The sequence below is a fragment of the Oryzias melastigma genome, linkage group LG12 (assembly GCF_002922805.2).
Source record: "Oryzias melastigma strain HK-1 linkage group LG12, ASM292280v2, whole genome shotgun sequence".
Classification (NCBI taxonomy): Eukaryota; Metazoa; Chordata; class Actinopteri; order Beloniformes; family Adrianichthyidae; genus Oryzias; species Oryzias melastigma.
The window spans coordinates 16,586,194-16,612,362 of record NC_050523.1 but is presented as its reverse complement, the minus strand read 5'-3'; the positions used below and the strand labels follow the sequence as shown (position 1 = coordinate 16,612,362).

At 40.0% G+C, this 26,169-nt stretch overlaps 1 protein-coding gene across 1 annotated transcript in view; it reads left to right on the top strand.

The window, feature by feature from the left end:
• LOC112163503 (matrix metalloproteinase-17) overlaps positions 1-23,530 on the top strand; it is a 94,587-nt gene extending 71,057 nt beyond the window's left edge. The window contains exons 5-10 of the mRNA XM_024299932.2: positions 1,072-1,248; positions 2,408-2,510; positions 5,609-5,691; positions 6,219-6,371; positions 8,244-8,501; positions 20,410-23,530. Coding sequence (XP_024155700.1) covers positions 1,072-1,248; positions 2,408-2,510; positions 5,609-5,691; positions 6,219-6,371; positions 8,244-8,501; positions 20,410-20,729 — 1,094 coding nt within the window. The 3' untranslated portion in view covers positions 20,730-23,530. The remainder of the gene's footprint in view (positions 1-1,071; positions 1,249-2,407; positions 2,511-5,608; positions 5,692-6,218; positions 6,372-8,243; positions 8,502-20,409) is intronic.
• Positions 23,531-26,169: the final 2,639 nt, after the last annotated feature.

The following is a 26,169-nucleotide window of genomic DNA, read 5'->3' as shown; positions in this document are numbered from 1 at the left end:
TGTCCATGTGTGCATTTACTGGTAAAAAATACAGTTAAAAATGTTCAAAATGTGAAAGTTTATCTAAATTCTACTGTTATGTTTTTTCTCTCCTTCATAAAATGGTAAAAACCCACTGTGATCTTGGGAGCAATTAATAAAAAAACAATACCTTCCAAGGTCTATAAAAGACCCACTCCGATGAAAATTGTGTTTTAAACATGTTCTTGACGGATTTTTGGAGGGAATATGAGTACAATTAAGCTTTTAGAAATATTTGTTTACTCAGGTCATTGTGAATCGGGAGGACACGAAAAACATACAGTATGAAAATTTTGAAAGCTGCAAACACTTTCTGGATCCAGAAAATTACATATTGAATTTGCGTGCATTAATTGTATTTGGTGAATTCAATGAATGACTGTACTTAACAACATTGCTAAAATGTGACTTTTTTTGGCATTTTTTGATCATTTATTGGAGGCCAGTTTAGGTTTAGAATTCATGAGAATCCTAGTCGGAAGAAATTATCAACTGAGAAGCAGATTGACCTAACCTTAAATAAGTGGATGAATGGATGGATGGGTGGATGGATGGAAAGACTGAGGGACAGATGGACTGATAGGTGGATGGACGGACGGATAGATGACCGGATGACCAAATGAATGGATGACCGGATGGATGGATGGATGGATGGATGGATGGATGGATGGATGGATGGATGGATGGGTGGATGGGTGGAAAGACTGAGGGACAGATGGACTGATGGGTGGATGGACGGACGGATAGGTGACCGGATGGATGAATGGATGGACAGATGGGTGGATGGATGACCGAATGGATGGATGACTGGATGGATGGGTGGATGGATGGACAGATGGGTGGATGGGTGGGTGGACGAACGGATGGATGGAAAGAATGACAGACAGATGGGTGGATGGACAGACGGACAGATTGATGGACAAATGATTTAGTCTAAAGTTACAAGTCTCTGTTCCACATCTGAACGTCTCACACCCACAGCTGACAGAAGCAGTTGCTGGTCACACCTCTAACACCCCATTTTTTTCTATATTTTGTTGTGTCCTCCAGACTCTCACGGGATGGATCTGTTCGCAGTGGCAGTCCACGAGTTCGGTCACGCCATCGGCCTCGTACACACCTCCGCCATGGAGTCCATCATGAGACCGTATTACCAGGGTCCAGTGGGAGACCCTCTGAAATATGACCTGCCCTACGAGGACAAAGTGCGAGTCTGGCAGCTCTATGGTACGAAAGAATTCTGGTTTTGTTTTCTATTTGGAGGCAACAGAAAAGGAAAAAAACTACATTTAAACTCCAAAGTTTAATCAAAAGACTTACGAAACACTTGATACCCCCTGGATGGCTCAGTTGGCTGCGTGTAGGACTGAAGCATGAAAAACCAGGGTGTGATTCTCAAGGGGCGCGATTACCTTCATCCAGTGTGGCTCCTTAGACAAGACCCTTCATGCTACTTACTAACTCTGTAGCCACAAGGACGTCCAAGTCTGGGTCTCTCTGTGCTGATCCCCAACCCAGATAAAATACACGATTGTGTCAGGAAGGACAAGCGCTGTAAATTATCTCGGTACGTTCACACTGGGCAAGTGACATGTGTTCTTGAATGTCTTAAAAGCCCATTTTTGACATGCATTTTTGGAAGTCTTTGGTATGACTCAGCCATGGATTTGAACTCGCAACCTTCCAGTCTCAGGGCGGACACTTTACCACAAGGCCACTTAACTGGAAGCTGAACTTGCTAAGCGAAGCCCGAAACACTCATACACACACGTTTACATAAACTTTTCATTGAAAGTAGTTGCTTCTTGAGTGGAATAAGTGCTGCCGGAAAGTCTCGATGTTACCAAAAAATGAGTTTATGGTATAAAAGGTCCTTCCTTACCTCACGCTAAATCCAGATCCAGAAACTTCTCTCATTAAAAGTCGGATACTTTCCGGACTTGCCCTCAACCTGGCTCAAGATCTCTGGCTGTCATTATAAAGTCTCCCACCTTGCTGGTGGAAAAAGCTGTTTATTGGTGACAGCTCAGCAGACTGAAGGTACAGAGGCCTCCTCATGCAGGAAGCGGCGGTTGATGAGCTCTGTAGAGCATGGATATTGATTTAATGAAAACATGGATGGAGTTAATAGGACCTCGTTACGGCAGGTGACCTTATCGCGCCTCGCCTTCACACAGGAAGTTGCAGCGTTAGAAACGTCAAAGTGAGTGATGAACAGAAAGAGTGTGTGTTAAATGATGAGGGATTGTGACAAGAATAAATCGGGATCCCACTGAGGTGCGGTGGACTGAAATATGTGAAACAAGGAAGAAAAACAACAAGAACCGCCAAAAATGTTGCGTAACGAGTTGGCTTTGTTAACTGATTGTTGATTTTCGCCCCGCAGGAGTCAGAGACACAGTGTCCCACACAAACCAGCCAGGCAACCCCTCGCAGACAGCTGAGCCTCCTGTCCTTCTGGACCTTCCCGAAAACAAATCCACTCTTCTGTAAGTAAAGGAATATCTTCTGGATTGCTGGGAATCCACCTCAGCCGTCACCAATCCCTCTGTTCTCGAACCGAACGCAGAGATGTTGCATCACCCGTCTTGTTGGGTGCAGCAAATGTTCCCCGACCTTGCAGCATTCAGTCAGTCAGTAAACCCTCATCAGCATAACACTGAGGTTTGGACTGAGGAGGAATGTTAATAAAAAGTCACCGTGTGGTTGTGGTTCGGAGCGTGCAACCAGTTCAGGAAAACTGCAGCTGCTTTTGTAAGTGCACAAGTGCATGTCCAATTTAACATAATCAAAACAAGAGAAAAAAAGACAAAAACAATCAGCTGTGCTGCAGCTGAGGCTCAGGTGGTGCAGATGTCATTATTCAAAGGAAAAGATCAGAGGTCAAATCCTCCCATGTATGAGAAAACTGCAAAAAGTAGATGTTTTAAAAGTGACGAGTGAAAAAAGTTTAGCTTTCACCATTTCAATTTCCAATCATGTGTACATGTTGTAAGCAGTAAAATGGGTTAACACATAAGCCTTAAACAACAAAAAATGTGTTTTCTCATGATGGGAGACACATATATATAGAAAATGAATGTTAAATTTGCATTTCTAATTTTTTTTTTTTGATCAAATCATTGTGAATCAGGAAAAAAAATACATTTTTAATAAAACCTTGTAGCTAGAAGCCTCTACAGCTCTCAGTTTAGTTTTTTTTCTAAGTCATACTATTAAAAAAGTCAAAAATTGTTCTGATACAGGCTTGGGATATATCAACGATACGATATGATATTTATCGTATCGTGAGACACGTATTAGGATATGTATTGCATCGCTACTCTCTTGCCAATACACAACCCTACTAAAAACTGCATTTAAAAGACCACTAGGAACGCTTTTACAATAGATCAAAACATGATCGTAATGAACATGATGCTTTTCAATAACCAGAAATATTTCTTTTGATTGTTTCTTTCTTTCATTTAATTTCTCTTTCCTCTTTGTCCTTTCTAAAGTTGATTTAAAGTCCTGTGATTCAAGAGTAGCAAAATTAGCTGAGAGGGAGTTTGGGAGTCTGCCCATCTAATTAAGTAATTCCCCAAAGAGGGCCGGGCAGCTATCAGCCTCTAGTTTCTGTAGGTTTTCAAGCATAATCAAACCAAGTTTTGTCCATTTTTTTTTTCTTTTCTTCTTTTGCGCCCAGTGTGGACTGAAGCCCCGCTCTGCTTTTACCTCAAAGCAAACCCTCAAGAGGTCCATTAACAAAAATGTACAAAAATGTTTTCTTAGGGTAGTCTGTGATGCTTTGCGGTCTCACAGAGAGCACATTAGCAGTTAGTCTGACAAATCCACACCGGGGTGTTGAGAAGTAGCGAAACAGGCAGTAAGTTAAAAAGTTAACCAGCTTCACTCTTGACTTTCAGACCATCTCAGACTTAATTACCAAGTTTGCACTAACCTTTTTAGACGATGACATGGGAGAAGGCTAGATTAGTCCTGACAATCCGAGGACTAGGCATAGATGTAGTTTTAATTGAGCCCTGAATAGACACCCTTGTTGGTAATATAAGGCCTGGCGGGCTCCCACTCTCAGCCCTGGGGGCTAATAGCTTCATTATTGGCAGGCAGGCCACGTCTGGCTTTTAAATCACTTAAAAACCACAGAGATGAAGATCTCTCTGTGACATTCTTTCATTATTAGCATGCCATCCCTAATTCATGTACATTTGTATGATTTTGGTTAAATGTACAAGTGTGTTGCATCAAAAACATTCTAAAGCAGGTTCTCAAACTCAATTTACCTTGGAGTCTGGCTGAGGTTGGGCCGTATGAGGTTCCATTTGTGGCAAAAATATGTGTTTGTGTTCACTTTCTATATCTTTGGTCCATTGTCTATGTCTACTGAACAAGCTTATTGAACATTTGTTAATGTCTATGTACTCCTAAACAATATCTTCTGCTTGTCTTATGAAACGTCAGGAGCTAACAACACTAGCAACTGTTGGGAAGGACTTTTCAGATTCAACATTTTAAGCACACAGCAAACTGAAATATCACAAAGCAAAAGTTATCATCAAAGAAGTGTGAACATGAAGAAGGTCTCTTAGTAGATATTGAACTTCAGTGTTAAGGTGGGGGCCACAAAATATTGACTTGGGGGCTGCAAATGGCCCACGGGTCGCCAATTTGAGACCCCTGTTCTAAAGTTCAAAGTTCCACTCCAATCAACTTTTGATCTATTGTAAAGGCGTTCCCAGTGGTCTTTTAATTATGATGATCCCGTTTTTAGCAAAAATAAAAACACATTACTGGGCGCGGACTGATACTGGGTTGAGGTGCATTCACAACGGACGTGGACCACACTGGTACCCTAACCCGAAACCTGACCCGTATTGGTACCAAACGTGGTATTGCTGTGCCAGACGTGGACTGTAGCATGTCCAGTACCGGATACAGACCAATTCTGGACGTGGTACCGGACCCAGACTGATACTGCGTTACGGTGCATTCACACCAGACGTGGACTGCACTGGAACCCCTACCTGATACTGGACGCCTAACGGTACCAAACGCAGTATCGCTGTACCGGACGCGGAAGACTGGCACTGTGTCTAGTACTGGGAAGATACTGATAATGGACGCGGTACCGGACGCAGACTAATACCGGTCCGGTTCAAGGTGCATTCACTCCGAACGCGACCCCTGATTTAATGGGAACAGCCAGCACGTCAGGAAACGATATAACGCCCAAAACGTCAAAAAGTGTTTCAGAGGAGTCCTTAGCCATACATTAATATGTGATGACTTGGGAACCAGGATGAGTTGTTTATATCACCGCTTCAAGCTTTTTCCTGTTCTAATTTTTGTCTATTCCTGATTCACCATAAAGCCATATTGAGAAATTCCCTTTTCCACTTAATTTTCTCATTATATGTCCTCCAGCATTAGAAAAATGCCACAAGAACATGTTAGAAAATCACCTTTTTATATCAGCGAGGATCTTTAAAATAAATGCAATGGAAAGAACTGGAACATGTTATGATGGTAGTCCATGTTTTTCTTACTTACTCTCACTTTATTAGATGTGTTTGATGTCTCTCAGGCTGACAGGAGACGTTCCAGACAGATGCACCAGTCACTTTGATGCTGTGGCCCAGATACGAGGGGAGGCCTTCTTTTTCAAAGGTACAGTAGCATAAAGGGAGAAAAGGCGAAGCTCCAGTGCATTGTGGGAAAACTAACAAGGACTATGCTAAATGAGCAAACGAGTAAACTATATATAGCGAGGAAAATGAGGGAGGGGAAGAACCCGTAGATACCCAAATGAGGCATTACATCAGGCTTTCATGCTCCCCCCCTGAAAGAGTGACCCCGAGCGTCACACTGGATCATTCTTTCATAGTGTATGCGGACATCTCCACAGATGGAGCAGTTTGAACCTTTTTGAATATTTTATGCAGCTCTTGGACTTTACACGTCGATGGATCACATTATAGCTCTTGGTCTTTTCTAAAGAAGGAATGAAGATGAGAATTTAGTTTTGATAACACATAGTTGTGTGTTCCTGCCCCAATTTTAAACTACTCCTTCTGATATTTCTGTAATATTACAGATCAGACACGGTGGCCACAATTTTTTTTTTTTTTCGTTGATTATGTTCAGTTCGCAGAGTGACAAACTTTCTAGAACAGCATTTGTTCTGCTGCTCATAGGAAAGTATTTCTGGCGGCTAACAAGAGAAAAGCACCTGGTGTCTCTGCGTCCCGCTCAGATCCATCGCTTCTGGAGAGGCCTCCCAACCAACCTCGACAGCGTGGATGCCGTCTACGAGAGGCCCGGAGACCACAAGATAGTGTTTTTCAAAGGTAAAGCAGCAAAGCAGTCGTTCTAATCTAGATCTGCTTAAAAATCAGAGAAATAATGTGTCTTAGTTTGTCTTTCCTTTCATAATTTTAACTGGGACTGTCTTGAATTTCCCAGAGTAGTGGCATTCCTTCCTGCAGCTGAAGTGTAGGGGTAGGATCAACAGTCAGGATCTCGACAGGAGAGTGTACTCTCAATTTTCTGTTCACTGCGTGCAGTTTTCAGCCTCACTCTGAGGCCTTTCATCTGCAGAAATACTTAGAAGACTCTGTGGTGGGATACAAATGTTGGGGTACTTTGAGTGTGGAGGGGAAAAAACTTGTACTCCTGACTATTAATTTTAGAAAAATTATAAATACAGTATATATATATATATATATCGATCCATCCTGATTGAATAGATTTGAAGGTCTACCTGGTCTCTCACCTTTCCCTCTTATTTAACGGAGACTGTTTTTACAGGATTGGTTGAGATGTTTCCTAAAGTTTCCTTAAATCTACAGTGGACAGAAGGCAGCAGATCCACACACTGAGGCTCCAGAAAACTGTGAGAAGGACTAATTTTAGTCATCCAGTGTGATCACAGCTGACACACAACTTCATGTTTGTGGAGCACTCCAGTGATGGGTGTGGAGTCGGGTTTGCTGTGCTGCAGTGGCTTACACCATCAGCTCACATTAATGAGCTCAGAAAGATAGACAGGAAGAGTAAAGAGAACCTGAAAGATTTTCAAAATAAAATATAAATTCAAGATATCCTCTTTAAGGTTCTGAGTGAGGAGTCTCAGCACTTCCAAAATATTCTGAATAGCATTAGCCTATCTTTTGGGTTTTACATTTAGACCTCATGAGAGCCCCCCGAATGATGAAAAATAGTGTCAAATCTGTTAAACATTGGGTTATATTTTCACAATTACGGCCTGGAAGACAAGCAATTGGCAGATGTAAACTTTTTTTTTTTTTTTTTGCAATTAATCTTATTGTTTTTTGCAATATAAATCTTTATTATATTTAACAAAATAGGGTTTTGTAAAGGTTTTTGTTAGAATGTTTTTCGTCTTTACAGTTAAATACATCACCCAATACTTTCAAAAACCTTAACTTTCTATCTTTTTTTTTTACATATTCTCACTGTTACTAAAAAAATGCGTTTTTGCACAGTGGAAAACTTTTTTTTGGCATCTCTTTAGGAACACACCTGTATTTTTGTGGTTGGTTTGTTACTGTTTCTAACTTTGCTACTAGATATCCCAAAAAACAAAAACTGAGGGCAGGTATAAGGGTGGGACTCATAGAAAAGCTTAATGTTGCCTGTTGTGTTTTTCAAATACATTTATCATATTTTCCAGAGTATAAGTCGTGCTGGTGTGTAAGTCAAGGACCCCCCCCCCCCCAAAAAAAAAGCATAATAAAGAAGAAAAACCATACACAAGTCACTCCGGAGTGATAAGTCGCACTTTTGGGAGAAAAGTGTAACGCTTCTGAACAAATCCGCCAAATCTGGCGTAATGCTGTGTTTATAATGAATGCGATATTTGTTCACATCTCCTGTTTTCTTTTTGACGAGTGTCAAATTCGATGCTGTTTCTTCTTCTACATTGCTGTTTGTTCCAAATACTGATAAACACACACTACAATGCCCTCTAGTGGTTGTTAGTGGGAAAATAGCAAATATATGAAGCAATATTTATTTGATAAAATCACATACAAGTCCTTCCTGAGTATAAGTCACACCCCTGGCCAAACCATGCAAAAAAAAAAAATCTGATTTATACTCCAAAAAATATATGTTGTTTTGTTCTTTTCTAATTTCACCTTATTAGCTATGAACAACTTTCAAACATAAGATTAATACTTTCCTGTTCCTATTTCTAGGTCTGAAGTACTGGGTCTTCAAAGACAATATTGTGGAGGAGGGTTATCCCCGTCCAATCAGTGACTTTGGTCTGCCCGTGGAGGCGGTGGATGCTGCCTTCGTTTGGCTACACAACGACAAAACATACTTCTTTAAGGACAACCGCTTTTGGCGCTATGACGACCACCTGAGACGCATGGACCTGGGCTACCCAAAAGACAGCATCCTCTGGAAAGGACTGCCTTCAGAACTGGATGATGCCATGAGATGGTCTGACGGTGAGCGACGCTTCATTCCTCCGAATGGGTTCTAGGTTTATAAAAAATGTTCTTTCTTTTTAAAGTTTACATGTTCAGATATATTTGTTATTTTTGATTCAATAGTTATAAATAAAATGTAATTTTTTCACTTCTTTCTGTGAAGTTTTAGAAAGCAAGGTTTTTCACTTGAGAGGAGCTGTTGAAGTGGCAATTTCTTTTCTTTTTTTGTCTTCCACACAGTTGATTTTCTCACACAGCTATTATTCTTGAGTGTAGCTGCTGTGTTCAGATAAGAGCCATGTATGTATTTGTTTGTGTGTGTGTCAGTACACATTTTTAATACCTTTATCTGTTGTTTTGACACAGCACACATGCACTTTTCTTTCTTTTTTTTGCCAGTTTTCTTTGTCCCATTCATACTCAAACACATTCAAATCCTGGAGCAGTTCCCCCCCTCCCCCCTTACTGTTCAGCCTCACTGAAGGAGCTCAGCATGAAGGTCAAAATGTCCCCTCCATCAGGGCAAAGCAGCGACGGTCATCCGAAACTCAGAGGAATAAAAGAAACTTGGACCAAATAAAAAAAGGAGACCGGTTTTTGCTCTAAGCCATGAAGAGATGGATCTGGATAGTGTTTTAGGATCTGACACATCCCAATAACACTGGGCACCTGGCTCGAAAATTTCCGTTCACACTTCCTCTGAGCCGGCATGTCATGAACTCTCCCTGCAGGGCATTTGCATAGAAGAAAGCTGTTCTGCTGTCAGGAGTTTAGTGGTGTGTGTTCTGTCTGCTGAGCTTTCATGCTCTCAGGCCTTTGATGAGTCCAACTTTGTGTGTGCATCGACGTGTGTGTGTGTGTGAAGAAACCAGTCAGTCGCACAGATATCACTTAGCTGCACTCCCGGCTATTACCGCCACTAAGCCTGGAGAGGTAAACCTGCATGGATGAACTGCATTTACAGAATATGGAGGCAGTGAACTCTGGGAATTTTTAGAGGAGAAACAAGAAGAAAAATGTGTCAGACAGAAAAAATATAAATATAAACTAAACAAAATGAGAATAAGTGTAATGTTAGGACTGTTCTCCCTAACATTTGGCACGATTCAGAATATCTACCAGCTCTGTGTAAATTTTATTTTAGCTTGCGTCAAACTGTTTTAAAAAAATGAATATATAGCCTGATCATTGCAACTCGGTGCCCCCTCCAGCAGAGGGCGCATTAGGCAGCCGCCTAGGGCGCTTATGCCCAGGACTGGCCCTTCTTGTGCCCCGTTTCTCATGGTGGAGGACATATGTTAAGAAAATGTAGATTAAAATTGCATTTTTGGGTATTTCCAAAAAGAGGAAAATGCTGTTAGGAGATTGTAGCTGCTTCCACACCATTCTGAAGCATCCATTTGTAGACGACTAGATCCATCTACTTCTTTGTTTTTCTCGTCTGAATTGTACAGCTAGATAACTCCAGTATTGCTCACCATTATTTTTTGTTGGACCGCTAATGTTAAGTTGGGCTGTAAGCTAGTGGGAAAAAGTGGATTCAGATGGATGATGGGAAGTGTGGGCAGGTTTACTCCACACCAACAGTCTCACTCACAACTTAGAGAGGAATTGCTGCCGCTCTGCAGAAACTGTGTCCTAAAAAAGGGCAGTTTTCTTTATTTTGCCTACAATTTAATAATAACCACAGACCACTGGGAACACTTTAAAAATAGATCTAAGATTGATTAGAGTGGGACCTTAAATCAAGGATCTTACAGGGATAAAAGAAAAATAAAAGGGGGAGGGGGGGGTTCCTAAAACTACAATGTTGAAAAATCAAAACAATGATTTTTGCTAAAGCCCAAAGGAAATACGAAAACACGTGTCTCAGTCCTGGAGTCATACAGAGCGTAACGGTATAGCAGGAAAGCCCCCCGGAGTGCTGTGTGTCAAATATCTCACTTATTGTTCACCTCTGAGATGTGATGCTGCTGGAGTGAAGCAGAGTTGCGCTCTGATAAGTCTTGATGGAACCCCCCACCCCCCACCCACACCACCACCTTTCCCGCCTCTCATGCAGGCCTCATCGGGGGACAGCTACAGCAGCATGATCACATTAAGACTTCAGTCATACATTTCATGGTGGTTTGCCTTTTGACTTGCAGATGTGCAGCCTCAGTTAATAACACACAAACCCACTGCTGACTCAGAGATTACTTCAAACTGACTACAGCTATGACAAATTAAAAAATTACTAAAATTATTTTAATTGGTGGCTTGACAGATTGTGATGCAGACTTAACCCTTTATTAGTTGTTTACAGCCAGTTGATGAAAGAATCTAATAATCCACCGTCTGAAAGGACGAAGGTAAATCTATAAAACTCAAAATAAGTTAGGGACATTGTTATTTATTTGTATGATTTTTCGATCTAAATTTTAATTAAATACAGAAAAGTTTATTTAAATACAGAAAAGTTTATTTGATATAAATAATAATACGTGAGAAGGAACGCCATTTTCATTAATTTGATATTTATTACCCCAAAAATGAAGCCAATATTAAAGATATCCCCCCCAAAAAAGAAAACTGACATGTCAATAGCGGATATTTCCGCCAGTTGCCGCAAAAAAAAGATTAACAGTGCACCAGCCTCATGATGTTGTTCTGAGGCATTCCATTGTTCTACAAGTGCTCTATGCAGTTCTGCCAGCTCATTTAGGGGTACAGTACGATCATCCAGTCTCTGCTTCAGCTAGTGCCAGATGTGTTCTATGGGGTTCAGGTCTGGGGTCATAGACGAACGGATGGATCCGTTGTACCCCTAGTGACTGGGCCATCTACAAGAACTTATTGGTTTTGCTATGTCTGAAGATGCCTGTCCAGACCGTTACACTTCCTCCACCAAAGCAACCCCTGCGGACTATTTCTGTACAGTGATCTGACGCTCATTAGTTGTCCAGGTCTCATGGTCTTGGGCCAACTGCAAACGTTCACAACTCTGTCTTGGTGGGGTCACCTGCAATGGTCGTCTTGTATTCAAGTCAAAGTGGTAAGGTTGGTTGAAAATAGTTTTTAGCCTCATTGCTACATGCACTGGGCAAAAATCACTATTCAAATGTAATAAAAACTTTAAAAAAATGTTTAGTGTCTTTTTGCAGACTTTTGATGCATAAAAAGCATTTATTTATCTGTTTGGTTTTTGTTTTTGTACCATTGGAAATCTCTGTTCATTCATTCCAACCCACTGTAATGTTGTTTTAGATAATTCCGTTAGACCAAGATGCCTTAGTTATGTAGCCATGGTGAGGAGAGAGGTAAAAGCAGAGGGCAATTAGCTTTAATAGACATCAATATTGTCTAAAAGCCATGCTTTTAAGGTAAAAGGTGCATGCCAGACACCTTTTGTAGCCGGGGTGCCAACACACTGTAATTATAGGAATGAAAGAGAACCGCAGTACAAAATCAAGAGCATGTGAAAGTGTGACATCAGTGCTGATGGTAGAATGAAACAACAAAAATGTGTTTGCATTGAAAGAGCCATGCTTATATCGGAACATGAATTGAAATGCATTTTCTAAGTATCTTTCATTAGGTTCTCAGAAAATGTTTCAATGTGTTTTTTTTTTAAGTTTCAACTTAACCTTTTACCAGTGAAGATGTCGCTGTCAACACTTAAAAATACACGCTCTTTGACATACTAACTCTTTCACTGTTCATATGATCAACAAGATGTTGAGATAAGAGGCTTTTTAAATCGGTTTTGCAGAATATGCAATGCATTAATAATGCCAAGTGTTGTGTAACAGTGCATAGCTGCTTTTCTTTGCAACAGAATCAGATTATTTTCATTGATTGCATAAACGCGTCACTACTATAAAATGTTGCATAATGGCACAAAGCCACTTTTTTCTGCTTTGTAGTCCACTGGAAGTACGCAAAAGGGTAACCAAACACTAAATTACCTTTTTTTGGCTGTTGATCTTCATAAATGGGGCTTTAGAAGTGCTGTCTGTTTCCACATTTTTTACAATTTTAAATGAACTTGTTTAATTCCTGTAATCATAGTCCAAAGCAGGCTGCCCCCTTACAGGTTGAAATGAGGTATTACAGTTGAGTTTTGTGATTGGTCAACTCGTTTAAGTCCCACGTTATTTCAGAAGTTTCACGTCATTAGGCTCTGCAGCTCCATTATAAAAGCCCCGCCCATTTTTGATGTGTAACGGTCGGTCGTTATCGTGTTAGCTTTAGCATGGCTCGTAGATGTTTTGCTTTCAGTCGTAAAAAATCTACTGGCTTGCATAACTTTCTAGTGGACTTGGAAATGAGGCAACAGGGGTTTAGTGCAATTGGCACTGAAACCAGTGAACTCCGTCCTGGTGATGGATTTAAAATGAACGTTTCACTCAGGATCGTTTCCCTAATACATTAGCCTTTATTAGCTATGATGCTAGCATCATTTTATCACTGAGACATGGGCCTACTTCAGTCTGGACCATAAGCGCCTGAGTCTGGAGAGAACCTTCACAGAAAGTGAAACTGGCATTAACTTTTCTTGGTACCACTCTCCATAGTGAAGACACTACTTTACCTAAAGCTAACCTCAATGTCAATCACAGATCCAATCCACACCTCCCCTGGTTTTCAAAATTGTCCTGTTGTGTTTATTCTTTAACTGCGTCAACGGTTGAAGACTTACGGTAGTCAAAAGTATGTTGACACTGGAGCTGGTGTAAAAAGATTAAAGGAATTAGTGTTTTACCCAGAATCCCACCTGTTTTTGAAAAGCATAAAGCCATTATCAATGTGTGGTGATGTTTCAGAGTAAAGAGTAGTCATTATATTCAATCATGCTGCTTGTTTTCAACTTTTTGTGCAATCAAACACCAGCCTCACCTTCTGATCATCATAGACAGAAGTCACGTCACATTAATGAGGAAAGCGAAAAAGACTGCAGAAATTGTGTTATTTATCATTTTCATTCCAGCCCTGAGTTTGATGTTACTATTTTTGCTGTAATTCTTTCTCATTCTAACAGCCATCACACATCTGTGTTTGTGTACAGCCTTATACTGAAATTAAGATCTCTGCATCTTACCAAGCGGAGCTCATTTGAATGTTTGGACACAGAAAGTAAGCACTGATTAAAATATTTCTTTGACATTTGCATAACCTGTGACTCATGTACAGCATGAAAGGAAGGAGCTTTAAAACTCAGGACTGGCAGCTCTGGAATATGTCCACCACCATCTGACATCTTACAGCTGCTCCCTTAAGGGGTCCCCAAAGCAAATCCCTCCACCATCTACAACCACATTCATGAACTTCCTCTTGGTTTTTCTTTTGGACTTTTTTTCTTTTAACCACAACATGGCCGTTCTTACCACAGTCTTCCACACTAGGGCTGGGAATTAGTGGGTAACTCACAATACGGTGCGATATGCGATACATGGCCTACAATATCATCAATTTCGTGATACTGCAATAATTGGTAAAAAATAATCTCTAATAACTCACAATATACGAAGAACCCACATTTCTTTGGAAAAATATATATTTATTTATTTTTTAGCTTCAACACAATTATAATAAACAACTTTTGTCTCATTTTGTGACGCTTTTGTGTAACAATCCTGAAATCAGTAATACTGTGTCTTTAACAAGCATTGACACCAATTGAATTTTAATTATCTGTAAACTTCTGTGTTAACAATAGTAAACACGAACATCGGTACCACCACTTAGTGTAAAATTGTTGTAAAGAACAGAACAAAAATGTAATAATTCAAGTAGCTGCATGGCACATTGGTGCCTGGGACAGGCAGTCTTGCAACGTGCGCCCCCTATCTACCTCTGAAGGAATGTCTCACCAAAAGATAATGAATATAACGTTTTACAGCCTCTTCAAACGAAAATAAAAGATTGATACTTGGTGAGAACCCATCAAGAATCATTTGCAGGAAAAAATGTTGCGACATATCGCAATATCAATATTTTGGCACACCCCTATTCTACACCATCCATCCACAAACAATCAACTTTAGGGTCATGGGGGCTTTTGGTCCTTTACCTTCTCCGCCTCTGCTCCCTGAAACCTCAACGATTCACTAGAGTTATTCTCATTTACGGAAGGCTGACCTTCCATCCTCTCCATTCCAAAGCAAATTTCCACCTCTCTGAATGTCCCTCCTCCTGTTCCCGGCTCTCTCTACAGATCACAGTATCGTCTGCAAACATGATGACCCACAGAAATTCCTGTCTAAGTTCATCAGTCAGTCTGTCCATCATAACAGATGACTTTGGTGCAGTACCACCTTCACATTGAACTCCTCTGTCACACCTATAGCACATCTCAACACTGTCTTGCAGCTCTCGTCCCAACACATACTCCAAAGTCGTCACATAATGATATTTGGTTAAGGTCATTTTTTGACGTTTTGGTGTCCCCAAGTTGTCATTTTTTGTCATACTGGCTTTTTCCATTAAATCATTGGGCGACCAACTGAGTAACCTCCGGGCCAAGAACCAGAACCGGTCCAGTACCACAATGCGTAGCACACCGGTACCCAAACCCAGTAACAATACCCTAACCTGATACTAGACCAGATGTGGAACCGGACCCAAACCGGAACCAGACGCGGCACTGGGCATGAGTCAGTTCCGGGTTATAGTTAGGGCACCAATACTGGGTTAGGGTACCAGTACTGGATGCGCCCCAAGGACCAGTGGGCATCTGGTACCGCATACGGTACCACTTCCCGAAGGTTGCGTACCCTTGAATTTACAACAAAACAGTCAGCGGGCCAAAAACGACAAGTTGGGGTCACCCAGAACGTCAAAGAAATTGACACGGAAGGGGCCTTAACCAAACATCCATGTGTGACGACTTGGGGATGCATGTGTTGCTTCTCCATGTCCTGAGTATGTATGTTCCTGCTCCAAACCCCAGCTTCTGTCTCTGTATCCTGTCATACTTTCTCTAGATCTACAAAGACATGATGTAGCTCCTTCTGACCTTCTCTGCACCTCTGCAGAAGCATCCTCAAATAAACAGTACATCTTTAATGCAAGAGGCCCCATTCCTTGGCGAGAAACTATAATGTCGTTCACTTCTAACCTCAACCTTACTTCCACTACTCCTTCCCTTCACTTCAACATGTGACTCATCAGCTTTAATCCTCTATTGCTGCCACAACTCTGCACGTCTCCCTTCTTAAGAATGAGCAATCCGGGCCATGACCAATCAGGTACTGACTTTCTTTTTATGATTCACACATTTGATTTGGCTTCAGCTTTGTGTTGGATGCCCTTCCTGACACAACTCTTCCACATTTTTACCCAGACTTCGGACTTGAACATGAAAGCACTCTGACATTCTGAGTGGAAGAAAAAAAAAATGTGGCCTTTATTTCTGCACCTCTGTCAATGGAGAATGTGAAGGAGGGCGCGTTTGTGAATGTGAGAATTGCAGAGGCAATATACATTTAGAAACAATCTGTGAACATTTCTAAGTGATTCATTTAAAGGTTTGAAATTTTTTTAAGGAAGAAAGAAATATAATTTTAAATTCTCTATCCTTCTGTGCTTTTCCCCCTCTTTTATTTAAAAGGCCTTGCCTCTTGCCAGGGCACATTTGTTGATAAGAACATTCTCTGAATCTGTCTCAACTAGTTAAATAAAGGTTTTTAAAAAATTCCACAGGGTGAACTCTTTCATGAAGCATACTCTCTTGTCTTTATTTAGCAAGGATTTAAAATACTTTGTGTGTTAGAAAAGTTAGATTTAATGTTAAGAGTCCGGCGATATGATACGTATCGCGATACACATCTCACAATGTGATACGTATCATGATATATCCCAAGTCAGTACCAGAACATTTTTTTTTACCATTTTCTTTATAGAGTATGAATTAGAAAAAAAACTACCTGAAGTTAAATGTTAATAAAAAGGTAAAAATATATTTTATTAAATGGCCACTAAGCACTGCAACTATATCTTATATACAAGTTGCTCTTACCCAAGCAAATTCATGCTGCTTTTCTTTTGGTTAATTAAGAAGTATTTGTTCTTGAAGGGAACAGTCAATATATGATATAATTTCCACAGCAACATATTTTACAATATAAAAAAAAAACATAGAATGAATGTGACTCAACCAAGGCTCTAAAATTATGATTGAGGAAGAAAAATGCTGTAAAGTGCTGCGGTCAGGGGTTTCAGTAGAAAACAAAAGTACGACTCTGAGCTAAGTTTGGTCTAAATGATTTATTAAATATCGTCTTGTCAACATTTTAAATCAAAACAAATATCACCAAGTAAAATATCACAATATATCGGCAAATTGATTTTTTTCCTAACACACCTAGTAATTACCAGGCCTGGATTTAGCCTGCCCTACCATGGGGTGCGGGGGGTGGGGGTGTTATTGTCTCCTTTAACCTATTTGATATGTGTCATAAATGTTCTCTTTTTTTTCATGTCTGTCTATTGTCCATTTGTCTCTCCGTCAAGCCTTTTTTTTTGTATTTTATATTTTATTGAATGTATTTTTTGTATTTTTTTTTTATTATTGTTATTTTATATAATTTTATTTATTTGGGTAATGGCAGGTTTTCTCTGGAGATTTGGGGAGGCAGAAATGGCATTTAGTGGGGTACTGCCCCCCTCTTGCTTATGCCTATATCCGGCTATGGTCCTTTTTTTTCCAATATGAAGTGTTTGTTTGTGTCTTTTTTCTCTTTTGAAAAACCAGTTTAAAGATTTCTCGCTTCAACTAGTCAGACCTGTTAGAAGTTAGGTTTATTTTTGAAATTATGCACAGGAAATGGATCTTTAGGCGCTGTATCAGCTGAAACATCCAATTCTGCTCATCTTGATCCCATCTAAACACAACAGAGTTAATCAAATCCTCCTGAAAGTGAGGACTTTTATATTTCCTTTGCTTTGAAACGTTATGCGACGCATTTTTTTTTTCCATTAGATACCAAGGCCAGAGCATGGAGGGGATAAATTAAAGTAGATGAAACACCATCCACTCAACAGCAACTGTGTTGCAGGCCTTGGAGCTCCAGAGTCATTAGTGAGAGTATATTCACGCCTCTCCTGTTTCTCTTCGGCTTCCTACTTAATAATAAGCTGATATTATCCAGTGTTTACATCTCTCTCTGCGTCTTTGTCCTCATCATAAGTTAATGTAGGAGAGGAATCGGAAGGAGATGAGTAGCCTTGAATAAGACAGACACCTACAAAAAAATATATATTAAAAAACTTCAGGGAAATCAATAGTTTTCTAACCATCAACACACTTAAACTCAGTTGAAACGTCATTCAATGTCAAGTGTTGGGCTTCATTCACTCTTCTTTTTTTTTTTGCTCAGGTGAATATGGCGTTTTCACTGCTTATAATCAGATCAGAAATTGCTTTTGCCTCTTTGCAAGAGTGCAGAGAAAAATGTTCATCGTCACATATGAGGCTGTCTAGCAACAAGGTGGCGCCTCCATCAGAGGTGCACGCTGCCAAAGCCCATTTGGTATTTCAGTGACTCTAATTATCTTAAGTGCCCTGTAGAGAAAGGAGCGGCACAGTGGCAGGGATATCAGTAATAATGAAGTGACACAGTGCAGTTATGGAGGCCCAAATGCCCATTAGGCATTAATTCAGTCTGTTCTGGACAACATACAAAACAGCTTTCCTGTTCCATACATAGTCCTTAAACGTCACTAAAGCAATGCATGGAAGAATATTTGAGATCTGCCTTTATATTTAAAGCCCTAGAAAAGGCACGTCCAGAGTCCAGTCCACAGGCCTGCATTAAAATTTCCATCAGACCACAGGCTCCTTTCATGAAGTCAATGATATGCAGCACTTTTTAAAAACTGTGTACAACTTCTTGGTTGCCATTGTAAACCTGCAGCAACACTGTTTTGCAACCATTCTGTGACACTTTGTAACTCATTTCTAAAATGTCGACTGTAAATTTAAAGGAAAAGTTGACAGTGAGGGCTTTCACTTCCAGGACAAGTGGAAATTTGTATATTTTTTTAGTAAACTATGGGACAACTAAGACTATGGTTATATATCCCAAAATGCTACCATGGAGCAACACAAATGCAAGTGTTTCAGCAAATTCAGCAAGTGGTCGTGCACACCATGCGGTGGCCAATTTTTCTCTAAAAGTATACTTAGGTCTATCACAAACAGCGGGTTCCATGTGCAGCAGGTTTATTAGTTCAGACAGGAACTAAGCACGGCTAAAAGTCCACAAAACTAAATCAGGTTCAGACAGGCAGAGGCCACCCACGAGCATGGGGTCATTCAAGAGAGTAGAGTCGTCAGGGTCCAGGCGAGGGTCAGGGCAGGCAGCAGGCAAAAGAAATGCTCAGTGATGCAGGCAAAGAGGCACAAACAATACTTCGCACTGGGGAGTGTACGCTGGGGTTGCTGGGAGGTGTAACGAGTTCAGTACTCTGGAGACTGCTCCTGTCGGTGACCAAAAAGGAGAAACAGATCTCTGACTCCTGACAAGGTCAGTGGCCGCACAGGCACAAATCGAGGTTGTGCGGTGGAAGTCCAGTGATAGGTGGGGATGACGCCATTACTAAATGAGGCGACAGCTGTCTGACCACAGCCAGAATTACCGGCCGGCTTTAACTCTGACTAGATGATGAGTAAATGTCTCCACATGTCCATATCAAGTGCTGCCGGCCACCAGCTGCTACTGGTGGTTTAAAAAAGTGGGCCATTCACGTTTTGGCGACCTCATGACGCCAAAAGGGATACAGCGGGTAATGGATGAATGACACAACTCACATGCCAGGAGAGTGTTTTCAAGAAATTCAAAACCAAGCGGCACTACCAGACGAGACATGCTAACTGTGACAAACTAACTGTGAATGAACGGTGCAAAAAAATTGACAATAATTTAGGTACAACGTAATTTGACGGATTTGTCTTCTATGTGAATAAATGAAAGTATGCCATTGCAATAAAAAGTTCATCTGCATTTAATGTAATTAAAATTGTTAAAAAAAAAACATCAGGCCTTATGGTTGACCCTGAAACATTTTCACCTCACCAAATCTGGCGATCTATGCCAAAAATATGGACCCCCCTTTCCTCGAACCTCTAATTAGGAATTATTTCTACACGCTCCCACTGGTGCTCAATTATCTTCCTCTGGGCTCTGTCTTCAGCAAAATTATTGCCCACAATTTATTACAAGATCTAAGCACAAGAATAAATAACAATCACCTAAGATTTAGCACAGAGTAACTGTCAGACCCCCCGGTTGAATTATCACCCCGCCAAAGTCGTAACGACATAAAAATAAAAAAACAGAAAGCTCCCAACAACCCATTTTGTTTAACCAGCTTTGCTGTGATTAGTCGGGCTTTGGCAGAATAAGAGTTGCGCCTTAATTTCTGCGCGGCACGCCCCAGTCTCGGCAAAATTACAGTCACATCGTAATAAATTGTTTTCCTGGTGTTATTGCTGACAAACGTAATTGCTTTAACCTGACTCTGCAGGGATTGAAAAATAAAAATAAAGATTGCCGTCTCAAGACGCTGCAGACTCTTTCAGTAATAAATCAAATCAGGTTTTTTTCTTTTTACATCTCACTAATTAACCCTGCATTTACGGATGTAGCAGTAAACAGGCTGCTATGGCTTGTTTCTGTGTCCCTGAGACGGGATCCTGGGGCGACTGCCTACAGAGCACAAAGAGATGCACCTTTGCTGTGTAATCTCTGATTATTCCCACCGTGTTTCAGGAAGGGGATTTGTGAAGCAACACTGTGAAAGAGCGGCACAAAAACTCTTTGCAATCACTGAATTATAAAATGAGGTCCTTTTTTCTGTTTTAGCTGTTCCACTCAGCAGATAAAGAAACAGACATTCCTGCACGCTCTGTGACTAATAAGGCTTATGTCTTCTGTCTCTAAAGGTTCATCCTATTTCTTCAAGGGGAACGAGTACTGGCAGGTGCCGGGCAGCGACATGGAGGTGGAGGCTGGTTCCCCTCGCCTCATTGCGAAGGACTGGCTGTTCTGCACGGAGATGCAGTCGGACTCTCCGGACACGGAGGCCAAAAGCACAGAGACGAGAGTCAACGTGCACCGCCACCCTGACCACGCAGAGAATGGATTCGAGGTGTGCTCCTGCACCTCCGACACCGCCTCACCTTTATGCCCCTCCCCGAGCCCAATGTGGCTTCTGGCCCCCCTTTGGACGCTCCTGCGGAGCCTCGGCTCCCACCTGCTATGATGCTGAAACTCAGGACTAAAAGCTACAGCAGCTGGAAAATGTTAATACTATAATCTTTTGGATTTTTTTCTTTTTTTTCACTATTATTTATTAAAGGTGTCGGTTTTTGGGACACCGCCAACATTTATACGAGCGCCATCCAAGTTTTAATGCTTTAAAAAGGTTTCATTGAGTGATCAAAATGTCACTTGTCCACAAGGTAAGGCCTAATGGAGTAAAAGCGTGTTCCCGGAGCGCTAAATGGGGTTTCTTTGTTCTTTGGGTGCAGGAAACTCTCACAAACACTCATTTCATTCATTGTGAGCCACAACAAAGCTAATATTATTTACTTTCAGACTTCCTTTGATAAGAAAGCAAAAATATCCCACTTTAACATACTGTATTTTCCACACTATAAGGCGCACTGTCAATAAATAGTCTCTTTTCAATCTATAAGCCACAATATGTATGACAAAAGTCTGTCAGTCAGTCAGACTTTATTAACAGCATTCAAAGAAATTCTAAGACCTTATTTTGTTAGCCATGTTAGAAGCATTTGCGGCTCGCAACCTTGTTTGCAACTCAAAAATACACTAACTGGCACTTCTAAAACAAATGGTACTGTGACTCCGCCAACTCCAGATCTTTTAATAGCATGTAAAAAACGCACAAATCGACAACACTACACGTTAGCCTGTTAGCATATTAACAACACCCATCCTTGATTGCAAGTTGCAACACAGAAAAACTAACTAATACCACTAAAACAAACGTTACTGTGACTACACAAGCCTAGTCATTTACATGTAAACAACACATAGTTCAACAATGCTACACGCTAGCCGTGTTAGCATTTTAGATTACCCCCCAACCTTGCATACAGCTAAAAAAACTGACTGACACTGCAAATGCAAACGTTACTCTGGCTATGCCTTGTTAGCAAAAGACACACAATTCAACACCGCTACACGTTAGCTGTGTTAGCTTATTTACAACAACACCCAACCTAGTTTGCACCTCCAAAAATTGTCTGGCACTGCTAAAACAAAGGTTAATGTGACTATGCTAACTCCCAACCTTGTTTGTAACACTTAAAAAAATCAAAGTCCGACACCGGTTCACTTTAGCAGTGTTAGCCATGTTAGCATATTCACAATACCTGAAATTTCCAATCTTGTTAGATACTCGTAAAAAAACTGACTGATACAGCTGAAACAAACTTTACTCTGACAACACTAGCTCTCAACCTTGTTAGTTTCATATAGAAAACACACAGTTTGACACCGCTACACATTAGCTGTGTTAGCATATTTAGAGTAACACCCAATCTTATTTACAACTCAAAAAACTGACTGACAAGCAAACGTTACTCTGACTATGTTAACACCCGACCTTGTTAGTAATACATAAAAATCATAAAGTCCGACAGCCGCGTTAGCGTATTTATAAGAACACCCAACCTAGTTTACAACTTGTAAAAGAAACTGACATTTTGACAAAATGCTGTGTAGCTCTCAAAATCGCTTCCACATCAGTAAACAATTAATCTATATATAAGGAAGGCGCACCGGAAAATAAGGCTCATGGTCGTTTTTGAAAAAAATTAAGGCTTTAGGTGCACCTTATACTGTGGAAAATATGACTGTGCCTATTAGGTAAGGAACTATTTTTTCCCAGTTTAACTTGTTAGAAATGAACGCATTAGCGTTTTAATCTTTTACATTTTAAACTTTTAACTAAAGAGATTTATTTTCTTCCTCAGGCAATGCCAAGGTTGACCTGGATAACTAACATAACTCACTGTAATGAAATTCTTTCAAATAAATTCTTATGAAAAATTGTTTAGTACAGAAACAGGAATTTAGAGTAACACAAACACTGCTCCAAGAGCTTGTATACAATAACTGTCAAGGTATTCAGAACATTAGGAAAATAACAGTTCATTTGTCACTTTGGTTAAGATAAGATATAGTTTGTATCCATGTGGTGAGAAAATCTTTGCAGCTCTACAGCACAACTATTCATTTGTTGTGAGATGTCTGCAAAAGTAGAAGTAAAAGTATCCACCGGGTGAAACAAACACAATTCATTTAATTTTATTATGTGAATGTGTTTCTATTACACACACACAAAAATTAACAGTTTTTAAACTCAACAATCCAATGTGGAATACAATCCTTACTTTTCAAAGTAAAACAAACAGCAGCATCATGTTATCTACCATAACTGTATCACTTATCATTACAGTAAGAAATGAAAAGTATTTTTCTGTTTTTTTTATATTTTTTACTGTTATTTTAATACACTATGAAACCAAAACTCAGAATGTTTTATGAAATGGCCAAAAGTTTCCCAGAAAACAGCATTTTCTAATTTTAAGAGGAGAAAACATTAGTTTTTGCGTCCTGTTTTTGTAATATTTTCTTTAATTTTTACCGACATGGAGGAAATTCCTTTTGTGATTTTTTTTTAAATAATTTTTTTTTTTTTACTCCAAAACCGCCACAAACATTCTACACTTTACTAAATTCTCATTAAAACCTTGCTGCCTCATCTCTCACATGAACAGAGCACTTTTCTTTTGTTGATTTTTTGAACACCTTTGGAAAATGTAGTTTTTCTGTCGACTCCTAGCTCATGTCGCATTTTTTTAGGCATAATTTTTCAGAAACGTCCTTCTGGACTGACTCCTGTTCAGCATCTATATACGAACTGAAAAGGTGGAAGTGAGAAACACCATCAAGTTGACTGTATATTTGAAGCCGTGTTTTTTAATGTAAAGTATTTTTGTAAAAAACCAAAACATTAAAAACTACAACTGACTGGATTGTGTTATTTCCGAGGCCCGGTTCTGGCAGCTGTGTGGGCCGGCTGTGTAATTATGCAGCTTTTCTGAGAGGGAGTCAAAGCTTTAAAGCAGATCAAGATAACATGACAGCTTGCAGACACCGACTGGGAGCTGCTCTCCATCCTTCTGATGTTCTCAGGCATGTTTGTGTCTTGTAATGGTCACTGCTGTGTATCAGGAATGCAAATCGCAGCACATCAATCAGCCGGCGCGCTCGCTCAAAGCTGGCTTTTGGAGAGCTCTGCGGGCAGAGTATGATACAGCACGGCCATATTTGTTAAGGAGAGGGACAGAAAATCACTAAAAGCAAACACATTAGATGTATGTGCACCTTTGATAAAATCTCAATTATGTAGATACTGTAGTTTAACCATATACTGAGAAGTAAATAACATTTGTGGATTTGCCTGCACAGATACGAAAACGTTCTATTTTTTTAGTCAAAGCTAAAGATTAAAGGTTTAAGAAGTTGCTTGTTCACCGCTTGTGCCGACCGCATGTTTCCTTCAATTCTTCAGACACACTCCACTGGTATTAATTAAGTGTAGAGTCTGCAGCCACCAAGAAAGCACCTGCCCCTCCAGGCAAGGAGAGCAAGGAAAAGGGTCGCAATCAAGTGTCTGACAAGAAGACACCTTACAGACGACTTGGACGGGTTTGATTTAGGACGACTGGAACGTCGACAGAAGCCTGAGGTTTGATGAAAGTTAGCGTCCGTGGAAATTGTTATGCACAGCTCTGTTGCTTCTTGAGTCTCCAGTATGACTCATTCTGTTCCTCTCAACTAAAAAGGTCATGTTGTGCTTTATTAAGGAAATCTCATTTTAAAGTACTTTCATTTTTACACCAATGTTTACCAAAACACATTAACACAGACATACAAGAAGTATATTTTTGATTTGAGTAAGTAGTAATTATAGGTCTTAGATGGCAAAAATTTGTCAAAAGTCAAAGAGAAGAATCAACAGATTCTCAAAACGGCTGACTTGGACACTAAGAATGAAAGTTTTTCTGTTTAAAGAGAATAAACCTCATCGGTTCAATGTCAAAAATAGTATCTGAATTAATAACTGCAAAGGCAAAGTCTATGAAATTCTAAACTAAGTAGTCCTACCTTATCAATGACATTTTAATTGCTTTTTTTGCATATAAATGAAAGAATTTTGAAAATGTCTGTTTACTTCTTGTGTGTCTGTGTAGGCACCAGGACTCTTCCAGCCTGTTCATTTGAATAATGGATTCCAAAGCCAACAGAAATGAAACCTCAATTTTCCTCTGCTTAAACCAACAACATTCTGAAAATTCAGCAGGACATTTAAAAAAATGTCCTTAAATTGGCACATTTACTCTAGCAAAATCAAATGGAAAGATCGAATGCTGCAGTTCCTCAACAGACCACTAGAGGCTGCTTTCAAAAGGGAGCAAAACTCAAGTTTTTTAGTCGGGTTTAGAAACCAGTTTGGTGTTAATTGCTTTATTTTCTACCCAGAAAAATTAAAATCCTTTATTTTGAAAATATAAAGCTCAAATATGTGAATTTTTGATATGCAGGTAAGATGATAAACTAATCTCTCACTATGTTTTCACTTCTTCTAAACACCCATTTTCAGCACATTTTTGAGTCGGGCGAAGACAACTGCAGTCAATATGGTTGACCCATTCCGGGCTTCATTTTTACTGGAGGAGTCCTAAATTATCTGTTTGGTGTACACGTGACTGTGGCAGATACTATTACCAAAAGTATTATACCAGTGTCATCCCATTCTAATCCATAGAGTTCACGATGATGTTGGTCCTCCTTCTACAGCTATTTCATCTTCAACTCTTCTAGGAAGGCTGTCCACATGGTTGAGGAGTGTGTTTCTAGGATTTTTTGACCACATCACTGCAGAAGTTGTAAAGAAAATGAGGTAAATACAGGTGTTTGTTGTGAAGCTCCAAAGAACTTTTTGGTCTCTTTTAAAAACTTAGTTGAAACAAGCAAAAAGCAAGAACTAATTATCTCTATATCTGTTTGTGAAAAGGCAAACTGCATCCACTGCTAAACTTTTGACTCATCTTTTACCACTAAAATAATAAGCAACTTCTGTGGATTTTCATTTTTTTAATGTTTTGTGCTAAGTAAAGACGTCTTTTAGATCAGGACAAAAGAACACAAATCTCTCATATTGTACTTTCATCGCGTTCAGAACTTTTTCTTCTCATTTTTAAACATGGATACAACACAGACTGACTTGGAAATGTCAGATTTACAGAAGTAGTTTCGTTGCAAATTTAGCTTTAAAGGGACATTTTTTTTTTCAAACCGTTTCTCTTTGCAAAACCAAGAACAAACAGAATCTCCACATTTGTGAAAAAAACAAACTGCATCCACTGCTAAGTTTCTAACTCCTCTTTTACTGCCAGAACGACAGGCGACTGCAGTGGGTTGCCTTTTTTATGTTTCGTGCTAAGCTTAGATGTCTTTTAGATCCAGACAAGCCCTTACGATGTTGAGGACTTGCAGGAGCCGGATGTAAATGGAGGGAAAATTGGACAGGAAGTGACAGGAAGCTGCAGCAGACTCATGCAAAGGTAAGACAAACACCAGAAAACTGGGAACCTGCAGCCAGA